Source organism: Lissotriton helveticus, chromosome 1_1, assembly GCF_964261635.1.
Source record: "Lissotriton helveticus chromosome 1_1, aLisHel1.1, whole genome shotgun sequence".
In the NCBI taxonomy this organism is placed as follows: Eukaryota; Metazoa; Chordata; class Amphibia; order Caudata; family Salamandridae; genus Lissotriton; species Lissotriton helveticus.
Window position 1 is genome coordinate 707,936,186 of NC_136057.1, and position 16,324 is coordinate 707,952,509.

A 16,324-nucleotide genomic window follows, 5' to 3' on the forward strand; every position below is an offset into this window, starting at 1 on the left:
TACCCGAGTCACTAAGAGAGGCATTACTGATAGCACTTCCGAGACCAGGAAAAGACCGTGAGAGATGCGAGTCGTACCGCCCTCTCTCTCTCTAATAAACATAGATGTCAAAATTCTTGCAAAGATATTAGCTACTAGAATACAATTGCTTCTGGGGTCCCTAGTGCTGCCAGACCAGGAGGGCTTCATCCCCACCAGATCCACAACACAAAACCTGCGTACTATCTTCGCAATGAACCAAAGCCTGAACCCTGAATTGCCGGCCGCGGCAGCACTGCTAGACGCAGCGAAAGTGTTTTATTTGGTGGAGTGGGAATTCATGCTCACTGTTCTGAGAATGGGGTTCCCCCTTCTTTTTTAAAATGGATAGCCTTATTGTACAATGAACCTAGAGCCAGAGTATGAATTAATGGCAGCACATCACAACACATGACCATAAGTCGTGAAACGAGGCAGGGTTGTCCGCTATCCCCTATATTATTCGCACTAACGCTGGAACCCTTGGCCTGTAAAGTCAGACGGAAGCACCCAGAAACGGCGCTGCAATTTTCTCTTCGCCCTATAGGCATTTCACTATATGCTGATGATATGGTGCTCTACACACGTTACCCGGACGTAAACCTGAATCCACTGATTAGGGAATACATCAAGTATGAACAATATTCTGGCCTAAGTATAAATCGGTGGTGATACCCCTGACGGCGGAGACCCCACAGCCCACGTTAGATTTTCCACTAAAATGAGAGACTGGTCCTGTGAAATATTTGGGAATCTGGGTGCATCGAGACCCGGAAGTAGTGCTTAAAGAAAACTACGGGGTGGCCATGGCCAAACTGGAGGAGACGGTGGATAAATGGATTAATCTACCTTTATCGATAGCGGACAGAATTGCCCATCAGAAAATGATAGTACTACCCCGATTCTTATACTTGTTTTGGAATATCCCAATTTGGCTCAAGAATGCGTTCACTAGGTTGCGCACAGCGCTGCAGCGGCTCACGTGGGCGAGGAAGCAACCATGGGTCAGCTGGAAAACACTAACAAAACCCTATCATCAAGGAGGGTTCGCAGCTCCTGACCTACAATTATACTATTACTAAGCACAACACGCACACTATTGGTTGCAACCCCATGCACATATAGCGGTGGAACCAGATAGCGTTCACCCGAACAGACTTACACAATACATAGCGGACCCCGTCAGTTACTATGCCAATGACACGAAACATCCAGTTAAATGCACATCAAGGGCTTGGCACACGTTGGCAGCGCAAGCGTGAAAACTACCGCTGTACGCACTGGCACTTCCGTTGGCAAATCATCCCAAATTATCGGTTACACAGGAACAAAAGATGAGAAAGGAAACTAGGAAAATGGGACTATTGACAATGAGCTCGGTGTTCCAACAAAATATCTCCTCTCAAAGCCCATCCCTATGTGCCCACCAAACTGTTAAAAAAGTTTGCATACTATAGATTAAGGGCTGCAATTAAAGGCCTGTACGACACATTCCCAACCGAACCACTGACGTTACAGGCCCTTCAGGTTTTGTTATCAGCGCCAAAGGCGCTAGAAATTGGAACTAGACTATATGCTGCATCCCAAAATGAACAGGGGGTGGACACAAATAGCTCGCTCAAACGATGGGAAGAACAGACAGGAATAACTATCTCGGAAGAATGGAGCTATAGCTGTATGCAGCTAGGCTTACTCACACCAAACTGTAATTTGCGAATCATCCATTTTAAATTTATACGTCAGACGTATTACACACAGGTAAAAATGCACAGGTTTGGCCTCAGAGCGGATGATAACTACCAGAGATGCTCCGCGCCTCACGCTGATTTCCTACACATGGCGTGGACCTGCCCGGGTCTTAATATGTATTGGAAAGAAGTGACAACCGCACTCAAACACATGTTAGCTGAACACATCCCGAATTCCCCTCTGGTATGCTTATTGGGCGTACACAGGATCAAACAGATTAGGAGGAAGCTACTGGCAATGGCACTTTTGTTTGCAAAAAGGCGAATAGCCATAAATTGGGGTAGCAAACGCCCGCCCAGATTCAAAGATTGGTTGACAGACATGCTCTATTGTAAGGAAACACTGGGTACATATGAGGAGGAACTACCTCAGGACTCCAGACCAAAATATTTCTGGCAACCTCTCGTAGAATACTTACAGCAACACCAAGATGGGTCTTAACAGGTTTCTAGATCGGGCGCTCCGAAGCACCTAAAATACTCGCACCCGAGAGTTTCTTCTTGTTGAATAGCCCCATATGTTTCATGTTACACTGAAATACTGTAAAAATGTAAAGGGACAGTTGTCTGTTGTCGTAGTCAAACGCAATCGGTTTAGATCTGATGATGAATATGTAACTGTCAGCTCAGGTGAATGATTCATGATTAAAATTAGCACTAAATGTACTAAGAAGAGATGGATGAACATTGTATATACATGAAGGAATGATGCACACTGTCTGTACAATGTTGCTGTTCTGGTGAAATAAAATATATTTTTAAAAAACTGATGCTACCCAATGGAAATGAGGGGGCGGGGCTTAGAATCCCTTTTAGAAATCTTGTATACACAATATCTCTTGCAGGCGAGGAGCGCATACTCGCTCCAACGCCAGGAGACACTAAAAAAACAAGCATTAGAAATGCAATCGGGCTCGGATTTATTTGAGTTTGAGCTAATGGCATTGTAAATGCCAATGTCTTTTTGCCATGTGTTATGGAGTGTGTGCATGTGGTGTGTAGTGGAAGTATGTTTGTTGAATTGTAATTTTACCAATGGTGGCATGCTGTGCTTTATATGAATATGTTTAAAAGTAAAGTGTACCATACTGCGATTGCTTGGTGGAAAAGTGCACTGCCGGCTGGAGGTGTGTGTGCCTGGTGGAAGGGTGCACTGACGGCTGGTGGGTGTGTGCTTGGTAAAAGCGTGCACAGATGGATGATGGTTGTTGGTGTTTGTGCATGGTGAAAGCATTCATTGACGGCTGGGGGTGTGTTGTTGTGTGTGTTGTTTTCTGTGTGCTGGTGAGTGTGTGGTGGTGAGTCTGTGGGGGTGAGCCTGGGGAGTGAGTGTGGTGGTGAGTGTGTTGTGTTGAGTGGTGACAAGTGTGTGGTGTTGAGAGACTGAGGTGTGTGGTTTGTGTGTGCGTTATGTGTGTGTGGTGTATGTGTGTGTGGTGTTTTCTGCACACACACACTGCCCCTACACATTCACACACTGCTCACCCGCACACTCATTCTGCATAGTCGCACACTGTTTACCCTGCACACTCATTCTGCACACTCACACACTGTTTACCCTGCACACTCATTCTGCACACTCACACACTGTTTACCCTGCACACTCATTCTGCACACTCACACAATGTGCACCCTGACACACTGTCTCTGCACTCACTCTACTGTCACTCTGCACTCTACTGTCACTCTGCACTCTACTGTCACTCTGCACTCTACTGTCACTCTGCACTCTACTGTCACTCTGCACTCTACTGTCACTCTGCACTCTACTGTCACTCTGCACTCTACTGTCACTCTGCACTCTACTGTCACTCTGCACTCTACTGTCACTCTGCACTCTACTGTCACTCTGCAGTCACTCTGCACTCTGCTGTCACTCTGCACTCTGCTGTCACTCTGCACTCTGCTGTCACTCTGCACTCTGCTGTCACTCTGCACTCTGCTGTCACTCTGCACTCTGCTGTCACTCTGCACTCTGCTGTCACTCTGCACTCTGCTGTCACTCTGCACTCTGCTGTCACTCTGCACTCTGCTGTCACTCTGCACTCTGCTGTCACTCTGCACTCTGCACTCTACTGTCACTCTGCACTCTGCTGTCACTCTGCACTCTGCTGTCACTCTGCACTCTGCACTCTACTGTCACTCTGCACTCTACTGTCACTCTGCACTCTACTGTCACTCTGCACTCTACTGTCACTCTGCACTCTACTGTCACTCTGCACTCTACTGTCACTCTGCACTCTACTGTCACTCTGCACTCTACTGTCACTCTGCACTCTACTGTCACTCTGCACTCTACTGTCACTCTGCACTCTACTGTCACTCTGCACTCTACTGTCACTCTGCACTCTACTGTCACTCTGCACTCTACTGTCACTCTGCACTCTACTGTCACTCTGCACTCTACTGTCACTCTGCACTCTACTGTCACTCTGCACTCTACTGTCACTCTGCACTCTGCACTCTACTGTCACTCTGCACTCTACTGTCACTCTGCACTCTACTGTCACTCTGCACTCTACTGTCACTCTGCACTCTACTGTCACTCTACTGGCACTCTGCACTCTACTGTCACTCTGCACTCTACTGTCACTCTGCACTCTACTGTCACTCTGCACTCTACTGTCACTCTGCACTCTACTGTCACTCTGCACTCTACTGTCACTCTGCACTCTACTGTCACTCTGCACTCTACTGTCACTCTGCACTCTACTGTCACTCTGCACTCTACTGTCACTCTGCACTCTACTGTCACTCTGCACTCTACTGTCACTCTGCACTCTACTGTCACTCTGCACTCTACTGTCACTCTGCACTCTACTGTCACTCTGCACTCTACTGTCACTCTGCACTCTACTGTCACTCTGCACTCTACTGTCACTCTGCACTCTACTGTCACTCTGCACTCTACTGTCACTCTGCACTCTACTGTCACTCTGCACTCTACTGTCACTCTGCACTCTACTGTCACTCTGCACTCTACTGTCACTCTGCACTCTACTGTCACTCTGCACTCTACTGTCACTCTGCACTCTGCCACTCTGCCACTCTGCCACTCTGCCACTCTGCACTCTACTGTCACTCTGCACTCTACTGTCACTGCACTCTGCACTCTGCACTCTGTCACTGTCACTCTGCACTCTGCCACTCTGCCACTCTGCCACTCTGCCACTCTGCACTCTACTGTCACTCTGCACTCTACTGTCACTCTGCACTCTACTGTCACTCTGCACTCTACTGTCACTCTGCACTCTGCCACTCTGCCACTCTGCCACTCTGCCACTCTGCCACTCTGCACTCTACTGTCACTCTGCACTCTACTGTCACTGCACTCTGCACTCTGTCACTCTGTCACTCTGCACTCTGCACTCTGTCACTCTGCACTCTGCCACTCTGCCACTCTGCCACTCTGGCACTCTGGCACTCTGTCACTCTGGCACTCTGGCACTCTACTGTCACTCTGCACTCTACTGTCACTCTGCACTCTACTGTCACTCTGCACTCTACTGTCACTCTGCACTCTACTGTCACTCTGCACTCTACTGTCACTCTGCACTCTACTGTCACTCTGCACTCTACTGTCACTCTGCACTCTACTGTCACTCTGCACTCTACTGTCACTCTGCACTCTACTGTCACTCTGCACTCTACTGTCACTCTGCACTCTACTGTCACTCTGCACTCTACTGTCACTCTGCACTCTACTGTCACTCTGCACTCTACTGTCACTCTGCACTCTACTGTCACTCTGCACTCTACTGTCACTCTGCACTCTACTGTCACTCTGCACTCTACTGTCACTCTGCACTCTACTGTCACTCTGCACTCTGCCACTCTGCACTCTGCCACTCTGCCACTCTGCCACTCTGCACTCTACTGTCACTCTGCACTCTACTGTCACTCTGCACTCTACTGTCACTCTGCACTCTACTGTCACTCTGCACTCTACTGTCACTCTGCACTCTACTGTCACTCTGCACTCTGCCACTCTGCACTCTACTGTCACTCTGCACTCTACTGTCACTGCACTCTGCACTCTGTCACTCTGTCACTCTGCACTCTGCACTCTGTCACTCTGCACTCTGCCACTCTGCCACTCTGCCACTCTGGCACTCTGCCACTCTGGCACTCTGGCACTCTACTGTCACTCTGCACTCTACTGTCACTCTGCACTCTACTGTCACTCTGCACTCTACTGTCACTCTGCACTCTACTGTCACTCTGCACTCTACTGTCACTCTGCACTCTACTGTCACTCTGCACTCTACTGTCACTCTGCACTCTACTGTCACTCTGCACTCTACTGTCACTCTGCACTCTACTGTCACTCTGCACTCTACTGTCACTCTGCACTCTACTGTCACTCTGCACTCTACTGTCACTCTGCACTCTACTGTCACTCTGCACTCTACTGTCACTCTGCACTCTACTGTCACTCTGCACTCTACTGTCACTCTGCACTCTACTGTCACTCTGCACTCTACTGTCACTCTGCACTCTGCCACTCTGCACTCTGCCACTCTGCCACTCTGCCACTCTGCCACTCTGCCACTCTGCACTCTACTGTCACTCTGCACTCTACTGTCACTCTGCACTCTACTGTCACTCTGCACTCTACTGTCACTCTGCACTCTTCTGCCACTCTGCACTCTACTGTCACTCTGCACTCTACTGTCACTCTGCACTCTACTGTCACTCTGCACTCTACTGTCACTCTGCACTCTACTGTCACTCTGCACTCTACTGTCACTCTGCACTCTACTGTCACTCTGCACTCTACTGTCACTCTGCACTCTACTGTCACTCTGCACTCTACTGTCACTCTGCACTCTACTGTCACTCTGCACTCTACTGTCACTCTGCACTCTACTGTCACTCTGCACTCTACTGTCACTCTGCACTCTACTGTCACTCTGCACTCTACTGTCACTCTGCACTCTACTGTCACTCTGCACTCTGCACTCTACTGTCACTCTGCACTCTGCCACTCTGCACTCTGCCACTCTGCACTCTGCCACTCTGCACTCTACTGTCACTCTGCACTCTACTGTCACTCTGCACTCTACTGTCACTCTGTCACTCTACTGTCACTCTGCACTCTACTGTCACTCTGCACTCTACTGTCACTCTGCACTCTACTGTCACTCTGCACTCTACTGTCACTCTGCACTCTACTGTCACTGCACTCTGTCACTCTGTCACTCTGTCACTCTGTCACTCTGTCACTCTGTCACTCTACTGTCACTCTACTGTCACTCTGTCACTCTACTGTCACTGCACTCTGCACTCTGCACTCTGTCACTCTGCACTCTGCCACTCTGCACTCTGCCACTCTGCACTCTACTGTCACTCTGCACTCTACTGTCACTCTGCACTCTACTGTCACTCTGCACTCTACTGTCACTCTGCACTCTACTGTCACTCTGCACTCTACTGTCACTCTGCACTCTACTGTCACTCTGCACTCTGCACTCTGCTGTCACTCTGCACTCTGCTGTCACTCTGCACTCTGCTGTCACTCTGCACTCTGCTGTCACTCTGCACTCTGCTGTCACTCTGCACTCTACTGTCACTCTGCACTCTACTGTCACTCTGCACTCTACTGTCACTCTGCACTCTACTGTCACTCTGCACTCTACTGTCACTCTGCACTCTACTGTCACTCTGCACTCTACTGTCACTCTGCACTCTACTGTCACTCTGCACTCTACTGTCACTCTGCACTCTGTCACTCTGTCACTCTGTCACTCTGTCACTCTGTCACTCTGTCACTCTGCACTCTGCACTCTACTGTCACTCTGCACTCTACTGTCACTCTGCACTCTACTGTCACTCTGTACTCTACTGTCACTCTGCACTCTGCACTCTGCACTCTGCACTCTACTGTCACTCTGCACTCTACTGTCACTCTGCACTCTACTGTCACTCTGCACTCTACTGTCACTCTGCACTCTACTGTCACTCTGCACTCTACTGTCACTCTGCACTCTACTGTCACTCTGCACTCTACCTGCACTCTGCACTCTACCTGCACCCTGCACTCTTCAATCTGCACTCTTCAATCTGCACTCTTCAATCTGCACTCTTCAATCTGCACTCTTCAATCTGCACTCTTCAATCTGCACTCTTCAATCTGCACTCTTCAATCTGCACTCTTCAATCTGCACTCTTCAATCTGCACTCTTCAATCTGCACTCTTCAATCTGCACTCTTCAATCTGCACTCTTCAATCTGCACTCTTCAATCTGCACTCTTCAATCTGCACTCTTCAATCTGCACTCTTCAATCTGCACTCTTCAATCTGCACTCTTCAATCTGCACTCTTCAATCTGCACTCTTCAATCTGCACTCTTCAATCTGCACTCTTCAATCTGCACTCTTCAATCTGCACTCTTCAATCTGCACTCTTCAATCTGCACTCTCCACTCTCAAACTGCACTCTGCACTTCGTTGTCACTAAGGCCTTTCTTTTGGAACTGTGGCACATTTGGGTGAAATAGATTATATCTGTGAAGACCTTCTGTCTTATGAAACATTGTCTGTTGTGTACAGCCATGATAGTTACAGTACGTGTTAACAGCCAGCTAAACTGTGTGTTATATGGGCTTATCAAGCTATTGAGGGTTTCTGATTGACCCAAGATTGAACACTGCCTTTTAAAAATATCAATATCACCTCAAAACTGCATTATGAAAATATAACATGTTACATGCACAGACTTGGCATCCATTTTTAGAATTATTATACAATGTATTTTTTTTTACATTTCTGTAACTTTGTATTAAGGTGATGTTGTGAAATTGACGGTTTCTGATAGAGCCTAAGAACGAAGGTTCACAGTGTATAAAGAGCATAAGGAAGACAGCATCACTGGAATATACTACGTTAAAACGTAAGCAATTCTTAGAAACCTTAAATGATGCAATTTTTTGCGCTTTCAATGGTGGGAAAAACGGTAAACAAGAAGTAACCTGAAAAGAACCCAATCACGTGATTTTATCAGATTATTGGTAGATGAAAAGGAACAGTTGCAGCTCTATCGGTAAACCAGAGGGCACCCCAGTTCTATTTACTATTGTCTGTTGCCATAGATATGCATCGTAATGAACCTTATTAGTGGATGTGGCCCTTTACAATGAGTTGCAGCTGGGGACCATTGTTGATAGTGACACTCCTCACAAGCATTTCTAGTTACTGAATGTGAGAACAACCATTGCCGGGCGCGGCCCATCTGCCTCATCATTTCCTGGGAATGGCTGAACACCGACCTGCCTGCCTTAAAATGGGGCCACAACGTAGTTCCTGTTTATTTACAAGGAAACTAGGAACGCGAATCAAGTCTTTCAAGTCGGTTGCCGTCTTTCCATGCGCTAATGTTAGTTAACTTCCATTTATTTTTATTATCACGTAGTTGCTTCTAGAAGTTAGCCATCTGTTGGGCTGAAAACTGTCTGCCACCCTTTTTTTGCGGTGATTTTCTTTTCTCTAAAGATTTTACAAACAGGGTTTTTATACAAAGTGACAAAACAAATTAAGTCGGAAGTATTTGTTAGAAAAAACACTTTGGCTAATCCATTCAGAAAAGATGTAGTTGCCAGTTGATAACAAACTACAGAATGCGAGTCACTTATCCTTAACCAACACGGTCTCTTTAAGCAAACCACAACCTGATTTGACGAAGAATAAACGTCAGCGTCACAAATACATCATTAAACACCTTGCGGATGTGCATTTAATGTAAATAAAGTGCGCATGACGTGGTTTAGGGAGTAGATTTGTTTGACGTGATAAGTGTTTTTGAGTCTACCTGGAATCAGCTCAGAAATGTTAGCGGAAGAGGAGAGAGGCGGGGCAGAATCTATATGAATGCAACAGCTATAAATACCACACGGCAGCTCTGACTGTACAAAGGCTCTGGGGCAGTGATTCAAATGTCAGATGTGACATTTTACTGCAGTTCTATGCATCGGCCGTGAACTGGCGCTGGTAGCAGTTGTCACCCCCCCGGCTACAAAGCATTCCCTTGATGCAGTCAGGGAAGGTTGTCAAAAGAAACTGTGCGCGTAGAAAAAAAATGTTCAAAACCTCATGCACTTTTAATTCAGCGCAGCTGAGACATCTTTGCGGTGGGCGCAAGGGAGGAGAGGGCCAGGAGCTGTCGTTCCTAATTCAGTGCACCCATGTATTGTTATAAATCTCTTTCCCTGTCTTTCCCGATCCACTACAAGGGAAGTCGATCCTTCTTCTCAAATAATAAACAAGAACAAGGAAGCTGCGCGCTGAGCACTGCAGAATTGTGAACGCGCCCGGCCATCTGGATTCACTAACGGAGGCACCCTGACAGCTCCTAATTATAATTTATGTACTTCTTTGCGCAAGCACGCACGAAATATGCCCAAAATGGCGGAACAAAACTACATTTACCCTATCACTTCAAGCCTATTAAAACGAAAACACAAGGAAGACGAATCACTGGCCAGATGACAGAAAACGCTAAGGAATGTGTGGAATTCCTCTCACCAAGGCCCTAAGGATACTTCTTTTTTTTCTTATAACATTAGGATCTCGAAACTCCTCCCCCACTTACAGTGGGGAGGAGTCCGAGCCCTAAAAACAGCAAGCAACAGAAAGGATATGGACGGGGTGGTGGGGCGTGGAAGGGGAGAGACACTGTTGCATCGGAGGAAGCAGCTGCATTGCTTTCACAACACTGCGCCCGCTTCATGAAACAAGGCAGCCGTAAAGCAGACGTCGAGTTGACCGTGAATAAAACTCCATAAGGAACGTAGCTGCCGGCGGGGATCGCTTTTCAAAGCGGATGTTTTGTAAATAACAGGGAGGAGAGCGAGGGCCTGTAAACCATAAAGCGCAGCATCCGCACCAGGAAAACTTGTGCACTGCACTCTGCAACAAAACTAAAAGGGTGTACAAACACAAAGGGAAAAGCCCTTTTGTGAAAGGATACCCATAATAGGCCAATACTCCAGGGGAGTAGCAAGACAGGGGACGGTGGGAAATAGAATGCAAATAAACCATTGAGTAACAAGCTTTTCGGAACACAGACTTAAAGCAGCAGCAAGAGGCAGAATGGAAGCCCATCTACTGAACACGCACATGAGTTGCCTAGAAGAGATGTAAACAGCAGTAGAAACACTTTCTGCAGACTTAGATAATAAAAAATATTCTTACCTTGTACTGAAGTGTTCTAGGCTCAATCATTTCCAGGGGCCTTCCGTTAACTTTTATCAAGCCATTTCCCCTTTTACAGTGAGCAACAGCAGTTGCAGTTTTCTGGAAAAATATATAACAAAGAACGTTTATACAAAGCAAATAATTATTATGTACGTACTAACCTTAACGCCATGCACGAAAAAACAAGCATTGAAAAAGCCAATAGGTCTTGTTTGTAAGAGCTATTGGCTTTTGCTAGGTTTTGGAGCCACGCTGTACAGCAGTATATAGACTCTGGAATGTGGCTAAAACTAACTTTAGTAAGTGCTATTACGCATTCAAGGATAGTGCGCTTTTTTTAAAAGTGCTTTAGCCCTGGATGCACTGTAGTCTTTTTAATTGATTTTAGCCATACCACACTGCTATATTGCATGGCAGGGTTACAAATTATCACCCAAGCCAGGAATGCCCATGTTGTACAGTAGTAACAAAAGGCAATGGCAGAGTCAATAGACTCAAATGTGAGACCTACTGGCTTAGCCATTGCTTGTTAAGTCTCAGCACAACAGCCACTGTGATACTGAGAAGACCAATTAATTTTCCTTTCTGTGAAGAAAAAAAAAAAAAAAATAAAAATAAAAAAAGAGTAAAAAAAAAAGTTAAAAAAAAAAAGTCATTTGGCAAAAAATCCTATCATAATGAAAGCAGCTGCGCCCAGGTCTTAGTGAAAATACATTTGGATAGTAGAAGTGGTCACAAAATCATTCACGTCAAAGACAAAAAGGGGCTTCCTTGAAGTGTGTGGCATAGTAAAGCAAAAAGTACACATGGCAAGAGGTTCAATAAGGACGAAAGGTTAGAAGGAAAAATAGTAGTAGTACCTCGAGCATAAACACGACCAGTGAAAGGAGAGCAATGTAGCTTAAGAAATCAGTACTTGGTTCATGCTCCAGCCCAAAAAAGTGGAAGTGAAGCCAGTACGCGCTTGCCTATTAAAAGGCACCAAATGAGAATAAAAGCAAAGTAAACCATGTTAAGCAATGGAGCAGGCTACAAAACCCTTTTTATATACAATATCTCTCATATGTGCAAATGCATGTACTGTCGCAGGCAAGACCTAGCGATGTTATCTAGTTTTGTCTTTAAGGTACAGAGAGAAAGATTCAATAGAACATGTACCACTGCAATTGACTATTACTAATCTTGATTTGTTTCGATGTACAAGTTACTACAGCAGAAACTTTTTTAAACTTATTTTTAGCAAAATATAAATAAAAATAAGCTCCATCATACAATTTAAATGTAAACAAAGCAATTCTGGAGGTTGAGACTACTAGACTGCACATGCGCTCTCTGTTGCAAAGCATATTGTGGCTTACAAAAACTCCAAAAGCTCACCTAGCCCCACTAACGGCAGTGCTGAACATGGCCGCTAGACTCATATCTGGAGTAAAAAGATTTGAACACATCACTCCAGCTCTCAAATGGCTTCCCATGGAAGGGAGGTGTATTTACAAGCTGGCCTGCATCACACACAAAACCGCTCACTCTGTCCCCCAACTACCTAAACAACTAACTGGGAAGAGCAGGACAATCCAGAACTCTGAGAAGCTCCAACTCACTCCTCCTTATCCCTCTGAAAAAGAAAACCACTTCGTACCGATCGTTTTCTGGCAACGCTTCCAGGATGTGGAACGCTCTCCATAGAGTTCTCAGATGCAACCCCTTCTCCTTTTTCAAAAGGGACCTGAAACTCCATCTCCCTTACAAATACTTTCCCGACCAACGTCAACAAACCTTGTCCGTTTTGCTTCCTTACCGCCTACCTACTATGTAATGCAATTTTCTTCTGTTTTTACTGTGTGTATATAAAGCGCTCTGATACCCACGGGTCAAGTTAGCGCTATATAAAACTTTAAAAATAATTCAAATACAAAGACGGAGGAGGACTTGGTGCAGGCACATTGCTTACAAATGGTTGGCTTAGTCACTGATATACCACTTCTAATTGGTGTCTCAGCTGATCAATCTTGGGTCAGACACCCCAAGGAACATTCCCTATTTACAATCTCGGACTCTTGCTGACATTTTTAAGCACTACTTCTTTAGTGATAAGCACGCCACAACAGTGCGCGTATGATAGAGCCGCATCCTCCTGTACTATTCTTACTCCGCACTCCTGGTTATTACATGTAATACAATTAAAACAGAAAGACAAACTAAATGGGCAGTGGACCTAAAGCACTATCGCAGCACCCTCACCGTTAATCACCCATATTCTGTTTTGTTACTGAGAAATATCTCTATGTGCATTTCTCTGTATACACCTTCTGCCCAAAGATGCCTCCCTCACTAGGAGATATGATACACTAAAGCTAAGTACAAAGTTGAACCACATGGGACACAAAAAAAGGTCTTACAATTGAATATTTCACAAATTAGGACTCACAAATCCTGGCACGATCCAATTGCGTTTCCAACGGGCAAAAGACATTCCCAATCATGAACGAACCAAAGAGCAAATCTGTTGATATCACAATAAATCGACGCTATTCTGGTGGTGTACCGATCAAACAAATCGGTCAATTGGTCATAGTAAAGCTAAAATCCATGTAGTGTTGCAGATCCTGGACTTTTCAAGTTCGTGATGTATGCTTACAACTGGAAATAAACTATTGATGGGGAATTCACCACCCCGCAATTAGATCGTGCCATGATTTGTGATTCCTAATTTGTGAAATATTCAATTGTAACACGTGTTCTTGTTTCCCATGTGGTGCTGTTTTGTACTTTGCTTTAGTACAATGAAAACAGCCTGCGTTTTAAAATGCCATAGTATTCGTTGCATGCCTAAATTACGATACAAAAAAGTAGAGCATAGAACAAATACAAGAACGTGTAAACTAAACTCAACAATTTATAATACAGGAAATATGCAAAAAATACAACATAGATATGTAACTGTCAACCTGAGAAAGGAGCTGAACAGACTACAGTACTGCGAAAACAAGTCACAAAGGCCTGAGAAAAACCCATGGTAGACAAGCGATCTTATTATCTGTACTCGGCTATGGAACTTCGCTAAGAAAGGTGCCACGGTGCGGGAAGGAAGAGCGCGCGCACGTGCCACACTAACCTTGCGCCCGAAGACCTGGACGGACTGCAGTGGTCCTTTTGCCGGCATGGTTCCTGAAGAAATGGCACAAACAACACGGTCAGGAAAAGCTGCCAGGGATTACGTCCAAAAGGCTTTAACAATTGCACTGAAGGAGCTCAAAAATACTCTTACCTCTCCGGATCGGCTACAGCAGGAAAAGAGAGAACGGGGTTTCCGATGTCGCTCGCCAGGGGCAGTGTGCGGTAAGACGTGCACCGGAAGCCCACAACATGTGACCCTAGTAAAAAGACAGGAAAAAAAATCACAAACGTGGCGGCCATGATGGGATTTTTTTTTCGGATTATCCGGTCATGAACATCAATTAGCAAGTTGCCGAAGGGACTCATAAAACAATGTTTCGTTTTTAATTAAGCTCTTCAAAGCAAGCTGCCTTGCTTGAGATTTTGGGAAAAAAGTTTGATTTCTTGAAACATGTCAATACAGATTTTTAAACGGACTTCTTTAAAACACACTTTAAAATGTTTTCTTGTTCTAGTTATGTGCATGGCATTCAATTACGTTATTTGATGATGGCATTCTATTGATTGTGTTTCTGATTGACCTTATCTTTGGTGCCTCTAAAAGTCCGTATTCATGCTTGTTTAACTCGCAGCCATGACAGACGCTTTTACGACTCTCTCTAGTTCTATAGTAGAATGAAAGACGCTTTTAAGACTCTCTCTAGTTCTATAGTAGAATGAAAGACGCTATTAAGACTCTCTCTAGTTCTATAGTACAAAGGATGCGTGCGTGTGTCCTTCTTTTACTTCCGCAGCTACAGCCTACAACTGTATTCTGTTTACATGAAACCATCAGATTCTAACATAGAAGCATGGTGTTACCCAGACAGGCTTAGATCATCTACAATCTGCTTTCTCCTCCGCGGTGTACGGAGAACGTCTTTTTTCTTGAACAGTTATTCTTTCACTGACTGCAATCCATAATCCGATACTGAACACCAAAAAACCGGCCCGCTCACCACAAGTCAATTTTTGGGGTAGTTCACGTTTGTATACCTTTAGAACGTTTTTCCACAAAATGTACTCACGCCAATTTTGATTGTTTTAACATCCTGGGCACTCTGCACAGAACCAAGAGCATAGTCACCATATGGATATATTTTGAGTTTTTTTGGGGAATAAATGCTGTGCAAGAAAACATGTTTCTTTTCTAAAATATGATATCAACTAAAGGCGTGGTGTGGTAAGCTAAAATATTTTCTAGCATTTGCAACAAGAATTTTCTATTCTTTTAAGGACCTGGAGGCGACGATTACTCTTCTCTTTCGTTACTCTTTATTTTCACCAGATAATCAGATTAAACTTTTTTAAAACACTACATTACCCATAAACGCATCATAGTCACATGTCTAACTATAGATGCACAGCCCTACATAACCTCCCATCTTTCTTTGCTCCAGTCCATGGAAAACAGTCAGCAAATTTCTAAAATGACAAAATCAGTAACCAACTGGAAGCATAACCAGCCTCAACGGGAGCCCAGCTTCACTCTGGTCCAAGAAAGCCTTCGTCAGCAACAGCAGGGAAACGATCCACCCATGATAAACCAGATATGAACGAGGAAAATGCCCATAAATATGAAGTAACGTGATATGAATCACTTGCCCATGTTCCCTGCAAGGAATCAAAAGCCGTAAACACTGGTCTAAACCGTCATTCACAACATACACTTTATCAACAGGGAGGAAACCTATCTATGCACAACAGTACTCAAATACATATGTATGCAAATAAACGGTTGGGATAATCTTTGCCTTGGTGTCCTTAATAGAAATTAAATTCTTGTCACAAACGCAAAATGTTTTTTTATTTTTCAACAGGACCGGAGGCTCCGATGATGCTTGTTTAAAGGTGAGCAACCATTACAGAAGCTACATCTACTATTGGTTTTATACAAAATTACTTAAATGTAGACTCCGATGACGAAGCTGCAGCTCTCAGTATATCATCCAAACAAGACCCTAAGCAAACGATTTGGAAATCATCGCCCCTCTACTTGAGTCGGTGCTGAAAACTGATGTCTCTATACCTGCTTCATTCAGAAGCCATCACATCCATTGAGCAAGCGTGGCAGAGGCAACTGGACAAAAAGGCTTTTGCAAAGCAATCAACAATTAACAACTCATATCTGTGCGAAACTCAGCGCTACTCACCTCATAAGCCTTCAGACATAGCACTACGCAAAGTTTTGAGTTATTCAGAAAAGCTGG

The 16,324-nt window shown here is 45.0% G+C and overlaps 1 protein-coding gene across 1 annotated transcript in view; it reads right to left on the minus strand.

Moving 5' to 3' along the window:
* RPS16 (ribosomal protein S16) overlaps positions 1-14,337 on the minus strand; it is a 41,311-nt gene extending 26,974 nt beyond the window's left edge. The window contains exons 1-3 of the mRNA XM_078674235.1: positions 14,227-14,337; positions 14,074-14,126; positions 10,956-11,057 (exon numbers count right to left, since the gene is read on the minus strand). Of these exons, the coding sequence (XP_078530361.1) occupies positions 10,956-11,057; positions 14,074-14,121 (150 nt within the window). The 5' untranslated portion in view covers positions 14,122-14,126; positions 14,227-14,337. The remainder of the gene's footprint in view (positions 1-10,955; positions 11,058-14,073; positions 14,127-14,226) is intronic.
* Positions 14,338-16,324: the final 1,987 nt, after the last annotated feature.